This window comes from Paroedura picta, chromosome 6 (assembly GCF_049243985.1).
Source record: "Paroedura picta isolate Pp20150507F chromosome 6, Ppicta_v3.0, whole genome shotgun sequence".
Lineage (NCBI taxonomy): Eukaryota > Metazoa > Chordata > Lepidosauria > Squamata > Gekkonidae > Paroedura > Paroedura picta.
The window spans coordinates 21,223,280-21,238,766 of record NC_135374.1 but is presented as its reverse complement, the minus strand read 5'-3'; the positions used below and the strand labels follow the sequence as shown (position 1 = coordinate 21,238,766).

Genomic DNA, 15,487 nt, shown 5'->3' with positions numbered 1-15,487 from the left:
AGTAACCAGGCTATTTCAAACCGGAATTTTCCTTAAACCTACAGAAGGAGTGAGGTCTACCCAGGAACAAGCTGGGGTCATGCACATTCTGGCTTAATGTCTGTTTGATGTGACATCTGAATGCAGCCAGAGTGTCAACTGAAGTGCATTAGAGAAAGGCATTAAAAGGATTAACATAAATAGAAGCTGGATTTCTTGAATTCTAAAATAAGTCTAGAAGATCTAGCAATGCTGTAAGTGTCGCATGCAGTTAAACAATGACTCTTGGTGTTCATATATCTTTCCACTTTCAGGGCAAATTTAGTAATTCAGTGTGAAAACTGGTGGAACTTGGCTAAGCAGTTTGCCAGGCGGAACCCGCCTCTTCACTTTTTGTCCAGTTCTGTGCAGCGTACATTAATGAAGGCCTTGGTTTTAGGAGGTTTTGCTCATATGGATACAGATACAAAACAGCAATACTGGACAGAGGTAAGACTGATTTTTAGGTTTTTTAGTTCGAATTTTTAGGCCTAGGATGTGTGTGAACTATGTGGCCATAATAATTTTAACATTTAAATTATAATTTACCTTGATCTTTATTGTGCTGAAGAATCTTTTAAATTTTCTGATTATTCTGTCATACATTTCAATGCTAGAAGCAATTGTTAGTGTTATGGAAATTGAGTCTTTCAGCTGCACCCTTTTAATAATACCTGCTAGCCCTGTGTAGTCTGTCCAGAAGTATCGTCTCTTGTCAGCTAACATACATTGTAAGCTAGCTGAGAAAGAAGAGTTTACACAAATATTTTCTTATCATTTCAACTGAGAACCCAAAATAACTTTTTTGAGCTACGATTATAATTTCATTAGGCTTTATAGCTACTTGTTATTTGTTTAAATTTTTTAAAAATAAATTGTGGATATATATTCAGTATATTCAGTTAATGTCTGTAGCTGAACTTGTTATGGCTTAGGAAACTACAGGATATATTTTGTTTGCTCTTTTTTTTGGCTATGTAGGTTCTTCAACCACTTCAACATAGATTCTTGAATGTGATAAACCAAGAGAACTTCCAACAGATCTGCCAAGAGGAAGAAGTGAAACAGGAAATCACGGCAACCTTAGAAGCTCTTTGTGGCATTGCTGAGGCTACCCAGATAGACAATGTAGCAATTCTCTTTAATTTTCTAATGGACTTCCTTAACAATTGTATTGGACTAATGGAGGTGTACAAGAATACACCAGAGACTGTTAACCTCATCATAGAAGTTTTTGTTGAAGTTGCACATAAACAAATATGCTATCTTGGAGAGGTAATGCTATTACAAATACACATTAGTTGTAAGAACAGTACAGTTTGTAAAGACTGCAGATCTACACTTTGATAACTGGACCAGCTTCCATAGGGTACACACGCTGGATGTTTTAGCCCATTCCAGGCCCTGCCTATTCAGTTGTAAATTTAAGCACTACTTTGATAAGCATTTTTGTTTTCCATTGGGGCCTGCTGGATTCCTGGTTGTATGCTTTGGTGCCAGATCACAAATGTAGGAAGCTAACATGGGGAGATGCACTAAAATAGCTGAAGCTGAGGTCACTTTGAAAGCCAGGTGAGGCAAAATGTGAGTCCAATGGCACCTTTAAGACCAACAAAGATTTATTCAGGGTGTGAGTTTTCATGTTGCATGCACACACAAAACTCACACCTTGAATAAATCTTTGTTGGTCTTCAAGGTGCCATTGGACTCACATTTTGTTGTGCTGCTTCAGACCAACAAGTGTCTTTTTCTTTCCTTTGTAGTCTAAAGCCATGAATTTATATGAAGCCTGTCTGACCCTACTTCAAGTGTATTCCAAGAATAATTTAGGTAGACAACGAATAGATGTTACAGCAGAAGAGGACCAATACCAGGATCTTCTTCTCATCATGGAGCTTCTAACTAACCTGCTTTCAAAAGAATTTATAGATTTCAGTGATACAGGTAGGAGGAGTAAATTTTGTTATAAGTGGGTAATTTTTCCAAGCATGTCTAAAATCTCTATTTCTAGAGATGCAAAATCTTTAAAACTGGGGTGACTATGTGTTATAATTCTGTGCGTTTTTGTGTTTGGCTTTCAGGTTCTTTTTGTGTGTCTCTCTTTGAATCAAAACAGCTATCATTAATTTTTTAAGGGGGCATATTCATTAAGTCCATTAAACTATTCTGAGCCTGGAGTTTAGAATGGGACTTGGAAGAGAGAGGTCAGTGTATTGAAGTAATAAATGTCAAATGTGTTGCTATATTTTCTCCCCTTTTTTAGATGAAGTATTTAGAGGACATGATCCTGGGCAAGCCACAAGCAGATCTGTGTCAGCAGCAGATGTAGTCTTATATGGAGTGAACCTTATTCTGCCTTTAATGTCCCAAGATCTACTAAAAGTAAGTATGGCTTAACACATCTTTTCAAATGGTAATCTTTCAAAGCCATTTGAAAGTGTTTAGCTCATTTTTCCAGATGTTGCCTAATGTCATTAAATATGACTTTAAATTTTGTACCAACTACACTCATATGCCTGGCTGGGAAGGCCAATCCAATAAAATTTCTCTCAAGCCTTCACCTCTGCCCTTCCTGAAGAAGAGAGTCATTCAGACAATAGCAACCAGAAACCCTTCTGCCTGCACCATTCTTCTGTGACCTAAGAGTATCTTGGCCAGAGAAACTTCATCACCACTGCTCCACAGTTCGTTCATTCGTTCACTGCTTCCAGGCATCTAGCTAAGGATACTGGGGAAGAATCAGGGTGGTCATCCATAAGGAGGAAGAGCTGGATGTCATCTGCATATTGGTGGGAACCCAGCCTAAATCTCCACACCAGCTGAGCAAGAGGGTGCAAGAAGATGTTAAATAAGATAGGAGAGAGGACTGCTCCCCGTGGGATTCCACATGTGAGCTGATGATGGCTAGATACTATTTCTCCTATTGCTACCCTCTGTCCATTACCCCAGAGGAAGGAGATAAGCCAGAGGGCTGTCCCCTGTGTCCCAGTGTCAGCAAGGCAGTAAGCTAAGAGCTCATGATTGACTGTGTCAAATGCTGCTGACAGATCTAATAGGACAAGCAGCGCTGACTTGCCTCAGTCCAGCTGGCAGTGGAGGTCATCTGTCAGGGCAACTAGTGCTGTTTCTATCGCATGGCCAGGTTGGAAACCCAACTGAAATGGGTCAAGGGCTGAAGTTTCCTTCAAGAGTGCTGATATTTGGTCTGTAGCAGTCCTTTCAACCAACTTCCCCAGAAATGCTATATGTGAGATGTGGCGGTAGTTGTCAGGCTCCTGCGGGTCCAGAGATGGTTTTTTCAGCAACAGGCAAACCACTGCCTCTTTTAATCCTCTGGGGGAATTCTCCCATTGAGAGGGAGAGGTTAATTATTTCCTGGAGAGGAGCCCCTATTCTTATGTCCGTTGTTTTTAGGAGCCACGTGGGCAAGTGGTTGGCCTTGTTGTTCTTAGCCTCCTGTCCACTACAGCTAATGAGAGTCATCTAAAGTAACTCAGTGCCCTCTCCAAAGATGGCCAAGGAGCCTCTAGTTCACTTTCTGTGTCCGAGGTTGGAGGGAGGTTGTGGCAGAGTCAAGATTTTGTCAGTGAAATGACTAACAAATGCCTCACAGCTAATATCCAATTAGCTATTGTTTTGGTGCCCTTCATTCATAATTGTGCTGGGCATGAGTGCGCAGGTGTGATGGAAGTTGTGTAAAAGTTGCATTTCACTGACTTCACCGCCATCTCATAGGCTTTCATCTACATTCTATAAGACATTCTAAATTCTTCATTGCGAGTTTTCATCCAAACTCACTCTAATAATCTCTTCCCGTTTCACTTGATAAGTTTACAATTTTCCAGAAATCTTTTTTTCAGATAAGAGTTTAGCTTTTTCAGTGGTAGCTCAAACATAAAGGATTACTGTGGTGGGGATCGTAGCTTTGCCTTTTCTGACTTCATTCCATTGGGCTTTTGGAAATGAGGCTGTTTTTAATTGAGACATCTGCTGTTATTTCTGTTTCTCATTTGGTTTAATGAGCTATTTTTGAATTCATTGTATGAATGGTTGTTTAAAAGCAGTATACAAATAATGTAAGTAATTTAATTTCAATTTTTATATTATAGTTTTGAAAATAATGTTCTTAAAGACTTAATTAGCACTTCAGTACTGACTTGCAGAGTTTAGGGCTATGTATAAATTTAAGATGTTGAAATGTATAGAAAACAGTAATGATTTGATTTTGTGTAGTCTCCATTTTCATGGAGAATGGATTTTTTTCCCCATTTGGAGGAATACATTTGAAAGAACTAAGACTTATTTGTATTTTTCCTTTATAGTTCCCATCACTGTGTAATCAATACTACAAACTAATTACATTTATCTGTGAAATATTTCCTGAGAAGATTCCTCAACTTCCAGAAGACTTGTTTAAAAGCCTTATGTATTCATTAGAATTAGGAATGACATCGTATCCTTTATTATTTAACTTGCATGTGTTGTTTTTTGCTTGTGATGACTCGAGAGTTTCCTTATCCCTTGTTAAACATTTCTGTATATGAATTCTGACTTTTGAAGCATGATTTGCAATATCTTTTAAGTATCTGCTTCTATCTACCAGTTTTGTAAAAACTAATTCTGGTGTTCTTAAAACTAACCAAACTTACATTAATATGTTGGTATCCACAGTTGCCTCATTAATTAATTTTGCAGAAAATCTCTCATAGTCTTTATTTGGCAGATTCTAAACTAATCTTTGAAGACTCACCTGCTTGGTTGGTTGGTTTGTGGCAGGTTGCCAGTAAATGGATAATCTAGATGAGCAGCCGGCTTCTGTGATAAATCTGATGTTCTGTTGTACCACATGATTCTGTGTTTGTTTTCCCATTATAAAACACTCTGCTTACTTATCATAGTGGCACATTGTGGGGGAGAGTGGCATGCTAACTTTCTTTGGATTTGAGTCCATTGGCACCTTTAAGATCAACAAAGTTTTATTCACGGTATAAGTTTACATGTTTTCTTCAGATACAGAACACGTTAACTGAAGAAGTGTGCTTGCACATGAAAACTTATATCATAACATTTTGTTGGTCTTAAAGGTGTCACCTGACTCACTTTGTTCTGCCACTGGAGACCAACACGGCAATCCACTTGAATCCTTCAGAAGTTTTCTTGTTAATTAGACTTCAATTGGAGGAAGAAAGCTCTTTAGCCAGTTTGGTGTAGTGGTTAGGAGTGCGGACTTCTAATCTGGCATGCCAGGTTCGATTCTGTGCTCCCCCACATGCAGCCAGCTGGGTGACCTTGAGCTCGCCACAGCACTGATAAAACTGGGCAGTGATATCAGCGCTCTCTCAGCCTCACCCACCCCACAGGGTGTCTGTTGTGGGGAGAGGAAAGGGAAGGCGACTGTAAGCCGCTTTGATCCTCCTTCGGGTAGGGAAAAGCGGCATATAAGAACCAACTCTTCTTCTTCTTTACTGAAGAAATAACAATTAGATCATCACAGGGTCCTTGCTAAGAATGGAGATTCAAAACTAGCACCCCCTTTTCTACCCAATGCCCACAGCCTCTCCCAAACGGTTTGGGCACAAACAAAACAGGCCGTCTTTGATAGTGAGATAATGTTTCCTAGGCAATGCCCAATGTGTCTGGGGGGGGGGGAATGAGACAGCAAAGACAGGTGTCACGCCTAAGATCTAAGGCAGGATCAAAGGGGGAATCAGGGAACACAGGAATATGCAAGTGATGAGAACCAGGTTACATGGCAGAAACCTCAATCTGACTCTGTTTCCAAAAGGAAAAACAAATATTCCTTTAACATTTGTTAATTAGAATGAGTTCTGATGTTTGCCAGCTCTGTTTAGAAGCATTGACGCCATTAGCTGAACAATGTGCAAAAGCCCAGGAGACAGACTCTTCCCTCTTTTTAGCAACAAGGCACTTTCTTAAGGTAAGAATGTTCTGTATATTACTATTTTATGAGTTGTCTTCATTATTGAAGTTTTTTTTTTAAATCACAATCCAGCTCCAGCATCTCGCCTGTATTGTACAATGACTGCTCAAAATAAGATCCTATCAATTTCCAAAAGTTTTGGCTTCCTGAGAGTATTCTCCATTGCATTCCACTAATGCTACTCAACAACAAAGATATTTAGTCCATATTTTAAGAATTATATCTGGATGTTCAGTGCGGTGGTCAAGCATCGTGCATTTTGTACAAGTCTAAATCACTGACAAAGGCCTCATGGCAGCAGCTTCGTGTACAGTCAGGGCTGCCCTGCTGCCGCCACCCTGGATTTCCTGCCCCATGCATAATCGGTCAATAGGTAGCATATAATAAGAAGCGTTTTAGATTGGGATGCCTCTTCTAAGATGAAATCTGTTACATATTATTTTTGTAAGGTTTTTTTTTTTAATTAACCTGTCCAGTTCATTGAGGATACTTTTTCAATGTATCATGTCTTTCATTGGATGGCTTAACCAATTAATCTGCGAAGCACTGCTGCCTATATTATCAATTAGCACTTATCATTTTTTTTGCAAATAAAATTAATTTTATCTTTACAAGGAACCAAACGGTTATTTAAAATGCAGTGAAAAGTATTTAACTGCACTGATAATCTGATTTTAACTATTACATCCCCCTTAGATATTGTTGTGTGTTTGCTTGTCATTTCAGATGGTTTTTGATATGCTTGTACTACAAAAGCACAATACAGAGATGACAGCTGCAGCAGGTGAAGCATTTTACACATTAGTATGTTTGCATCAGGTAGGCTACTTTTATATTATTATACCATGCAAAACCTTGCAAAACCATTTATCAGTTACTAACCTTGGTCGGTATAAAATGAGTACCCAGCTTGCTGGGGGGTAAACGGTAATGACTGGGGAAGGCACTGGCAAACCACCCCGTATTGAGTCTGCCATGAAACGCTAGAGGGCGTCACCCCAAGGGTCAGACATGACCCGGTGCTTGCACAGGGGATACCTTTACCTTTAACCTTTAGAAGAATAGCTGGATTTTTGTACCATGTTTTTTACGACCCAAAGGAGTTTCAAAGCAGCTTACGATCACCTACCCTTCCTCTCCCCACAACAGGCACCCTATGAGGTAGGTGAGGTTGAGAGAACTCTGAAAACTGACTGACCCAAGGTCACCCAGTTGGCTTCATGCGGAGGAGTGGGGAATCAAACCCGGTTCTCCATATTAGAGGTTACTGCTCTTAACTACAACACCACTCTCTCTATATATGTGTCAGGTTAATGAAATGCAAAGCAGTAATAGTTATTATAATTTATAATTATAATTTATAATTATAATTTTCGCCAGTAAAGCACTTCCATCCAGAACAGCTCATTCTTCTGGGATTCAGAGGAGCTTGAATTTTAAATGTCCTCAAGGGAAGGGGTAGGTGTCCATTTCCCCTTTCTGGGATTCAGAGGAGCTTGAATTTTAAATGTCCTCAAGGGAAGGGGTAGGTGTCCATTTCCCCTTTCAGCAGTAGTTTTTCTTGCCTCTTGAAATGTCAATCATGAGGGTTTCCCAATCTTCAAGAGTGGCTTAGGAATGGACTGTGTTAGAAGGGCTTAAAAGCTCTTCTCCATGTGCCTCAAAGTATCAGATAGTCCTCTGGGTCATGAGTTTGGCAGGCTGTTATCTGTCTGACCTTTGACACCTGACAAGATAACACCAGTTTTCCTTAAGTGGCTGCTGTAAGAATAACTAAGATAAAATATGTAAACTGGTTTGAAATTTGAAACTAACTATATAAACCTTTCATTGTGTTATGTATCAGCAGTAGCTGCTGTATATTGGTTTGAATCCAGACTAAACTCACAAATTTTGATATCATTCCCTAGGGTCCCGTCTCTGGAAAACACTGCTTCTGTGGGGTCAGTGTGTGTAGCGGGGCAGGCAGCAAAGTTTCGTCCTTCTATTAGAAAATTTAGTGTGGATAACAACCCATTTTGTCATATTGAAAATGTAACTCCTTTTCTTCACAGGCCGAATATTCCGAATTAGTTGAAACATTATTATCAAGCCAACAAGACCCCATCATTTACCAGCGGTTAGCAGATGCCTTCAACAAGCTTACCGCAAGCAGCACTCCGCCTACGCTGGACCGTAAGCAGAAGATGGCCTTCGTCAAAAGTTTAGAAGATTTTATGTCAAATGTTGGTGGACTCCTCTGTGTAAAATAAAACACCAGAACTGTATGCCTAACTTAGACCCTTTCTGCAAAATGCACTGAGAAATGCTGAAAGCTGACTTAATCTTAATGCCTATTTCTGGGTTTTTTTCCTCAGCCATCCTAAGATTTTAAAAAGCCTGGAAGTTTTGGTATAGCAGAGTGGAATAGGAGAGGACAGCTTTAAAATCAGCTTCTGCTAATGTATTTTAGCCACAGTCTTGTCACACCTTTCTATGTTGTACAGAATAAACAGAAACTGAAATCTTACAAAGAATTCCACAAGTGCATACAGATAACAGGCACAGTTAAAAACAAGAGCCAGTGCCTTGCCCAAATGGCCCTCAAATAGGGACCATTCGGACTTCGAAAAGATTGTTTTTGTCGCTATAAACCCTTCAAGTGTGTGATGTAAGCACATACAGAACTGTAAAACAATTCTAAGCTTTATTTTTTTCCTCTGAAAATGGAGTGTGTGATCCAGAAGAAGAAGAAAAAGAAAACCACCAAATGATATTTTTAAAACTTGGATTTAGTTTTCTGGGGTTTTGTTTTTGTTTTTACATCAACCTGGTGTTGCATGTTTTTGTGTAATACAAGTTTCTACATTATATGCTGCTGCCTAAAGTTCAGAAAGAAGAAAGGTGTATATTTTTGTTTCCCCTGAAACGAACTTTAGGAACTGTAGCCATTTCATTGCCTTAATTTAAAAACAAATAAACACATTAGGTGAGAAATCTAAGGCAAGGTTTGGGTCTTCAGAACTGGTCTAGAATCTTGGCATTAAGCTGCTGTGTATCTGTTTGCAGCCCTTCTTTTATGTTGCAAGTATTATGTCGGTATGAGTGTAGCAGAAAAATTCATGTGTAGTTTTATTTTCAGTATCTCTTGATTTATGCCCAGGTCATACACAACTGATGTGTATTTCTAGACTGAACTGTTAGCTGAAGCAATAATGATACAAAAGGTGTAATTATTGATGTATACGAACTTTTTTTAAATGTTGGGGCATTGGATGCAGTGGCTAGACGGTGAGTGTCAAACTCTTCTAGCCAAAGGCCATGCACATTTTGATTTCAAGATCCAGAGTCCTGAACTGGGGTCTGATGTCTTTCCACCATGGTCAGATCCGCGGTGCTGTCTTCTGCTGCTCTGATCCCACTTGTTCAATGTGTTGGCACTTTAAAGATTACCTGTATGGTTTCATCCTGCATCCACCAAATAGGAGGTTGCAGTGGGAACAAAGTGGCAGGAACTCAAGAATATGGAAGCAGGGAATTTTCTATTAGTACAAGCCAAACTAAACCAACGCAAATGTATATGCTGCTGGTTAAACTGAACCATTTTTTGATGAAGGAAGGGGATAATTTGCCTCCCAGGCCTTGAGCTTCACACCCCTGCAAGATTTGTGTTATTGGATATTTTCCAAGGGATGATTTTTACATTTTATATGGGGGAATATATAAATCGTTAGCCTTTTCCGTGCTGTGAGTAGCATCATGTCTGCAATTCCGTGCCATCCTTCAGCTGTTCATCTCAAAATGTAATTTCACTACCTACAATTATATTTGATATGAAATCGTTAGCACTTTGAAGTGCTGTAAGGGTCCAAAACCTAACTTCTTAAATTCCTTCTTGATAAGCCATGAACCCAGAAAGGCAAAGTATGTCACTGATTCTGTTTTTTAAAAAACCAAAAAAAAAAATCCAACTGTCTCTAAACATTCAGCCTTACCATAAAGCGAAGACTGGCTGGAGCAAATTGTCTCCTTGGAATAAAGTGTCTGAAAGACTCGTGAGAGTAAGGTTCAATTCGGATGTCATGACTGTCATCAGGAATATGCTCTGTGCTCACATGCACCTTTCTTCCTTCCAGTTCTAGGTAGTAACAGTTTGCTGTGACATTCAGATTGGCCCGATTGATGTAATTATCTTAAACTATCACTTGCCACCTAATCAGAAGCAGGAGCCTTAAGTTCCCAGTGGCCAAAATCCTGATATGGCCATGACATCTAAACAGAGCCTTAAATCTCTCCTACCACATTTAATATTGCTTTTGTAATTTCTAAGGCAGTGTGAGTGATACATAGATATAGAATGAGAAAATGTCTTTTGTAAATTCCTGATTTCTGTTTAAAGGTTTGGTTTCTGTCGTTCCAGCAGAGCCCCTCATAATCTAATTATGGAAAATTTTAAGAGGAAAATTATTTGACATTTTTTGGGCTTCTATGGACAGTGGCTTTAAAAATGCCATCGACTGTGCTAAAGATCGTTATGATTAGAAAAACGGGCCACTCTGTAGCCTTTGTTTCATTGAGGGCACCTATATAAAAACAGTTTGGGGGTATAAATGAGTTGTTTTCACAATGGTTCCGGTTTATTGAAATAGTGGATAAAATTGACACCACATGAATCTCTGATTTTAGGTAATATGATAGCTACTTCAAGAAAAATATTAAAATTTGCAAGTTGCGTAAAATATCTGCAATACAGCAAATGAATCTCAACCCCAAAAAAACTCTTCCTAGCCAAAATGGGAAATATTCTGTTACAAGCTGCTGCTGTACAATCTGTCCGTTCATGATGAATGGGCTTTTTTACACAACAGCAATTGTTTTGGTACTTAAATTGAGTTGGCAAAGATTATTTACAGTCTTTTTTTAAAAAATTACTTCCTCATTTGAAATGTACATTACATTAAGGGAACACTGTAAGTACATTTTTATCTGTAAACTCTGCAACTATTCGTAATATCTGAGGTTAACTTTCTTTGTTATATTCAAAAAATATGAATAACATTTGATCTCTTCGTTCCCCATGCAACTTTTCCATATGTCACATTATGTATGTCCATCTTCTGAATGTCATGTAATTGCTTTTAACAATTTCAGAGATATCACAGTAGCTCTGGAAGCTAGTATTGGTGCTTATGTACCTTCACCACACTGGAGAGCTTTTCGTTACTTGACTATATCAGTTTTTTAAAGCAATCTTTAATGGACTATTATGTTTTTCTGTTAGTGAGGGCACAAAGAAAGCCCATGGAAGTAAATAAAAACCACAATTCATTTTATCAGGCTTTGAATTAAGCCTTGTGATATTTTTGAGATCTTGGTATACTAATGGAACAGAACAGAACTGAATTTTGAATAATTACTGAAAGGTCAAAACACTTTGAGGGTTTGTTTGTTTTTGTTTGTTTGTTTGCTTGATCTGGTATGCAAATCACAATTGTACAATTATAACATTTTCTCAAATGTAGCTCTTTCGTACAGTAAACAACTTCCACTGGTTGCCTGATTTAGCATGTCATTCCCACTTCTCACTTTTGCAAATCTAGATTCATGGTTTGGGGAAAGTTTCCAAATTGCTATGGTTTAATTCTACTAATAGCCGTATTGTATATTTCAAGGAATTTAAGATGAAAGAATCTGCTATTGCTGAAAAGGGACACGAGCTACAGTCCCAGTTGCCATCTGGATCATGCAGAGCACTTACTATTTAAAAGAAATACACTTAAGGCTAGGCAGATTTCTCCTTGTATGGATTTTTTACCTTTTGTACTACAAATAGGAATTTTTTTTTTAAATGCATAGTACCAAACAATCTGGGGTGATGAGTTTGCCAGCGATTCCTAAATGCATATAGAACCTTTGAACTTTAATGAGGAAAAGTGAGCTTCACACACATACAAGCGTGCATGCTAACTTGTGAAGAATCAGTAAGTTATTTAAGACCTTGTAATATGTTTAGAATCCAGAATGCTCTGTGTGATATCTAGTGTTTGATAGCTAATTGAGCACAGTAGAATATCAGCAAAATTGAAGACACACTGAATCAGCTAGTCTGTATCTGTACCATCATACTAAAATCTGTTGCATTAATAGTAGCATGTTAGTAGTAGTTGTTGTCACTCCTGCAGTAGATCATTTATTTTGTGTGAGCTGTGTTATACCAACTCCCAGCATACCAGGAAGTGACAATTACAGCAAAAGAGATATATACACAAAGAAAATCCCCTTTATAGTCAAGGTTATTTGTAACTCCAGAATAACAGTAACTCTGCAGTCTCCTCTTGTATATTCTGAATACTACTGTAGAAAATATATACATTTTCTTGAGTGGGCAGCTGGTTTCTAGGGTCTTACCTGTTTGCTGACACTCAGTTCACCCCAAGCGCTTGTTTGAGATCAGCCCTCATAGTAATGCATATTCTCTGTGAACACACACACAAATACAAGGGAAACTGTTTCAGAGTAGAACATGATAGCTTGAAGGTTCTGAATGTCTATAGCGTACAAATCTTCAAACATAACATAATTACCAGAAGGTTATTTTAGCACTTGAAACCATTTCAAGTCTGCCTGGCCTGAACAAAATAGTTATTGCTCTGAATCTGCACAAGAATGCATGTATCTCACTGAATACCAGACTAAATAAAATATTGTTATAGATAAAGTGCAACAGTTTCAGGAAGCCATTGGCTAAATAATAAAGCTACTCTCCACCACCACCCCCTCCAAAAAAATGCTGATTTAAAAAATATTTAATCTTAGCCATGTGCCATTGTTCTTCTTGTTTTACCTAGAGCCTAAATAAAGTGGCTTTCTAGCTATATCTGTAATATTGATAACCACTTGTGGGTACCAAAACCACTAGAGTAAAGACCCAAATCATAGAACATTTTACATGGGAAACGGCAATATGTGAGCAATCAAAATGGCATTGGGGGAGGTAAGAGGACTGTATTTTGCAATTTTGATAAAAGGCCAATTTTGGGAGCAAGTAATTAGGTTAATCCTGCCCATGTGAAATTTATTTTCAAACTAGCTATTTTCAAAGGATTGAGTTTTCTGTTTTCTTAGCTAAAGATTGTGTGTAGCCCAATAGCACAGGTGTTTTTAAAGCTTTCTTGGAATCAGAAGCTTTTGAGTTTTAGCAGTAACTACTTTTTCCATTGCTCATTCTAATAGCATTAGCAATGGTGACTATTTACTTAATCTTTTATCTTACTGGCTTGATTGTCACTACAGATTGCATATTGGCCAGCCTGACATAGAAATAGGGGGGGAAATTCTCTTTTTTTACAGTATCTGAGAGAAAAATAAAGGTTGAAAGTATCAGTTAATGCAAGAACTTTGGAAGATATTTAGCCTCTTTGCTTTATGATGTCTGGAATAAGCTGCAATCCCCCCATTTTTGTATAAATTGACATTTTTTGTCCTGATGTCCTTTTAGGTCTTTTTGTTGAGAAATCTGAAACCTCTAATATTCAAGTGAAATGATTTAAACCGAAACGTATGGAAAATAGTTGGAAATGGGGAAAGCTGCTAATTTTTTCATCAGACTTTAATCCAAGCTGGTTAATAACATGACAAGGTATTGGTTTAGTTGATAGTGTGGCTAGAAATCAAGAATGATTGTGTTGCATTGCCTTTGAAACTTGCAGCTTCACAATCCTAATGCTTTGATGTCCAGTTCAATAATTACTTTTGGGGGCATTTGGAGAGGTAACTCAATGCAGTAGTCTCATGTTCTATTGCAGATATACATATGGATTTTTTCTTAATTACTCCTAGTAGTTCTTTCCACAATAATTTTTGAATTTCTGTGTCTGACTCTACTGTGCATTCTATTGCTGTTCACCAAAAAGTGGGTTTGTAAAGGAGTTCTGTATGCTTTATCTCAGCTGTGAAACAGTTGGTTAGCATGAAACAGTTTAGGGACTGCATGCAGTACCATGCAAACCTACAGTACAACTGCATCTCGATTTCTTCTTCCAGTAGCCCCTCAGTCAAACGTGCTACTGCAAAACTTAGCAACTGGGGTAGGAAGATGTCTCCAACTGTCTCGTGTCTGCTCCATTTAAAAATGTTCTCTATTATGCATTTTTCTTGGTGTGTTCCAGTACTTCTAAGCAGCAATTTGCTACTATGAACTGTTGCCGTATTCATCATAGGAAGATCAACGCTACTGCAATGAATGCATATGTTCTTCTACTATCCTGATGAAAGACTGTTCTGCTAAAATACTCTTGGACTGCCTTCAGGCCTTTTATGCACTTTTACAATTTTATGGCTGTTGAAAATGAATTGTCCTGCAAATCATTTTATAAACACATATTAAAAATTAGCTCTGTCTCAGGAAAGTAAGTTACAATAGATACCTGCCTCTTATTTTGAGTTAGTGATGCATAATTTTTAAGGTTGCTGGATTGTATTTAGACCCCAGGACTATAATATTTTTGATTACTGTACCTGAAAAAAAGATCAAAGCCCAGCTTTAAGAACATTAGAATAAGTCATGGAGGAGTCTTGGGATATCCATTTTTCTTCGCAAAATCTGTGGCTGTACAAATTGTTAGCTATTTAATTGTATTTTTGTTCCAATTATAATTTTATTGGTTTTGCTAAATATATCTTATATATTTTTTCTTCCTGTTTCTTGTGATAGCAGAGTGACTACTAATAGGATATAGAAGGGAAGATGTAAAAGTAATTTCTGCCATTTTTTATACAGTCAGGATATTGTATATATGGGTTTATTGACAATCTTGCATTGCTTAAGTATTACACGTCCATGTTGGACTACACCCATCCACAAGTGCTCTGATTAAATTTAAGAACTGTGTTAGGTGATCAGTGTGCCAGCTCAATAACATAGAATCATAGAGTTGGAAGGGGCCATACAGGCCATCTAGTCCAACCCCCTGCTCAATGCAGGATCAGCCCAAAGATTCATAAAGATTCTTAGATTCATAACATGTGTACCTACAAATTTATTGTGGCTTTATTCAATTGCATGAGGGGAAAAGACTATCCTAACTATCAAGAAGGACTGCTTTTCTAAGATGGTATTCTTAATAACATGACAAGGTATTGGTTTAGTTGATAGTATGGTACTGTTAATGGTGAAGAATCCTAAAATATCCAGTGATTATCCTGAATTCGAATGGGCATGTTTTACTTTTGTCAACTTGATGTGCAATTAAATACAGCCAGTGCTCTAGAATAGGTTGATCAGTGAGAGCGCTAAAGGAGGCTGCTGGGCTATATATGAAGAAGTATCTTCAGGCTCTGGGGAGGAATGCTTTGTTTCCACTGCAAAAGGGTCCTTTGAAGCAGAGGACTTAATGACTCTTATTTGCACCACTCACTACCATCATCATTAGTGGTTTCTTCAAACACCCACTTCGTGGAGTTGGAAAATACCTAGTGAACAGTGTATTCATAGTAGCTTTTATATATCTAACATAATTTGATGTAGTATGAACTCTTGGCAGATAAGTG

At 38.0% G+C, this 15,487-nt stretch overlaps 1 protein-coding gene across 1 annotated transcript in view; it reads left to right on the top strand.

Moving 5' to 3' along the window:
• The window catches only part of XPO4 (exportin 4), a 76,248-nt gene extending 61,618 nt beyond the window's left edge, over window positions 1-14,630 (top strand). Inside the window, exons 16-23 of the mRNA XM_077341675.1 lie at window positions 294-468; window positions 1,000-1,293; window positions 1,782-1,962; window positions 2,282-2,400; window positions 4,341-4,471; window positions 5,839-5,956; window positions 6,686-6,778; window positions 8,014-14,630. Of these exons, the coding sequence (XP_077197790.1) occupies window positions 294-468; window positions 1,000-1,293; window positions 1,782-1,962; window positions 2,282-2,400; window positions 4,341-4,471; window positions 5,839-5,956; window positions 6,686-6,778; window positions 8,014-8,211 (1,309 nt within the window). The 3' untranslated portion in view covers window positions 8,212-14,630. The remainder of the gene's footprint in view (window positions 1-293; window positions 469-999; window positions 1,294-1,781; window positions 1,963-2,281; window positions 2,401-4,340; window positions 4,472-5,838; window positions 5,957-6,685; window positions 6,779-8,013) is intronic.
• Window positions 14,631-15,487: the final 857 nt, after the last annotated feature.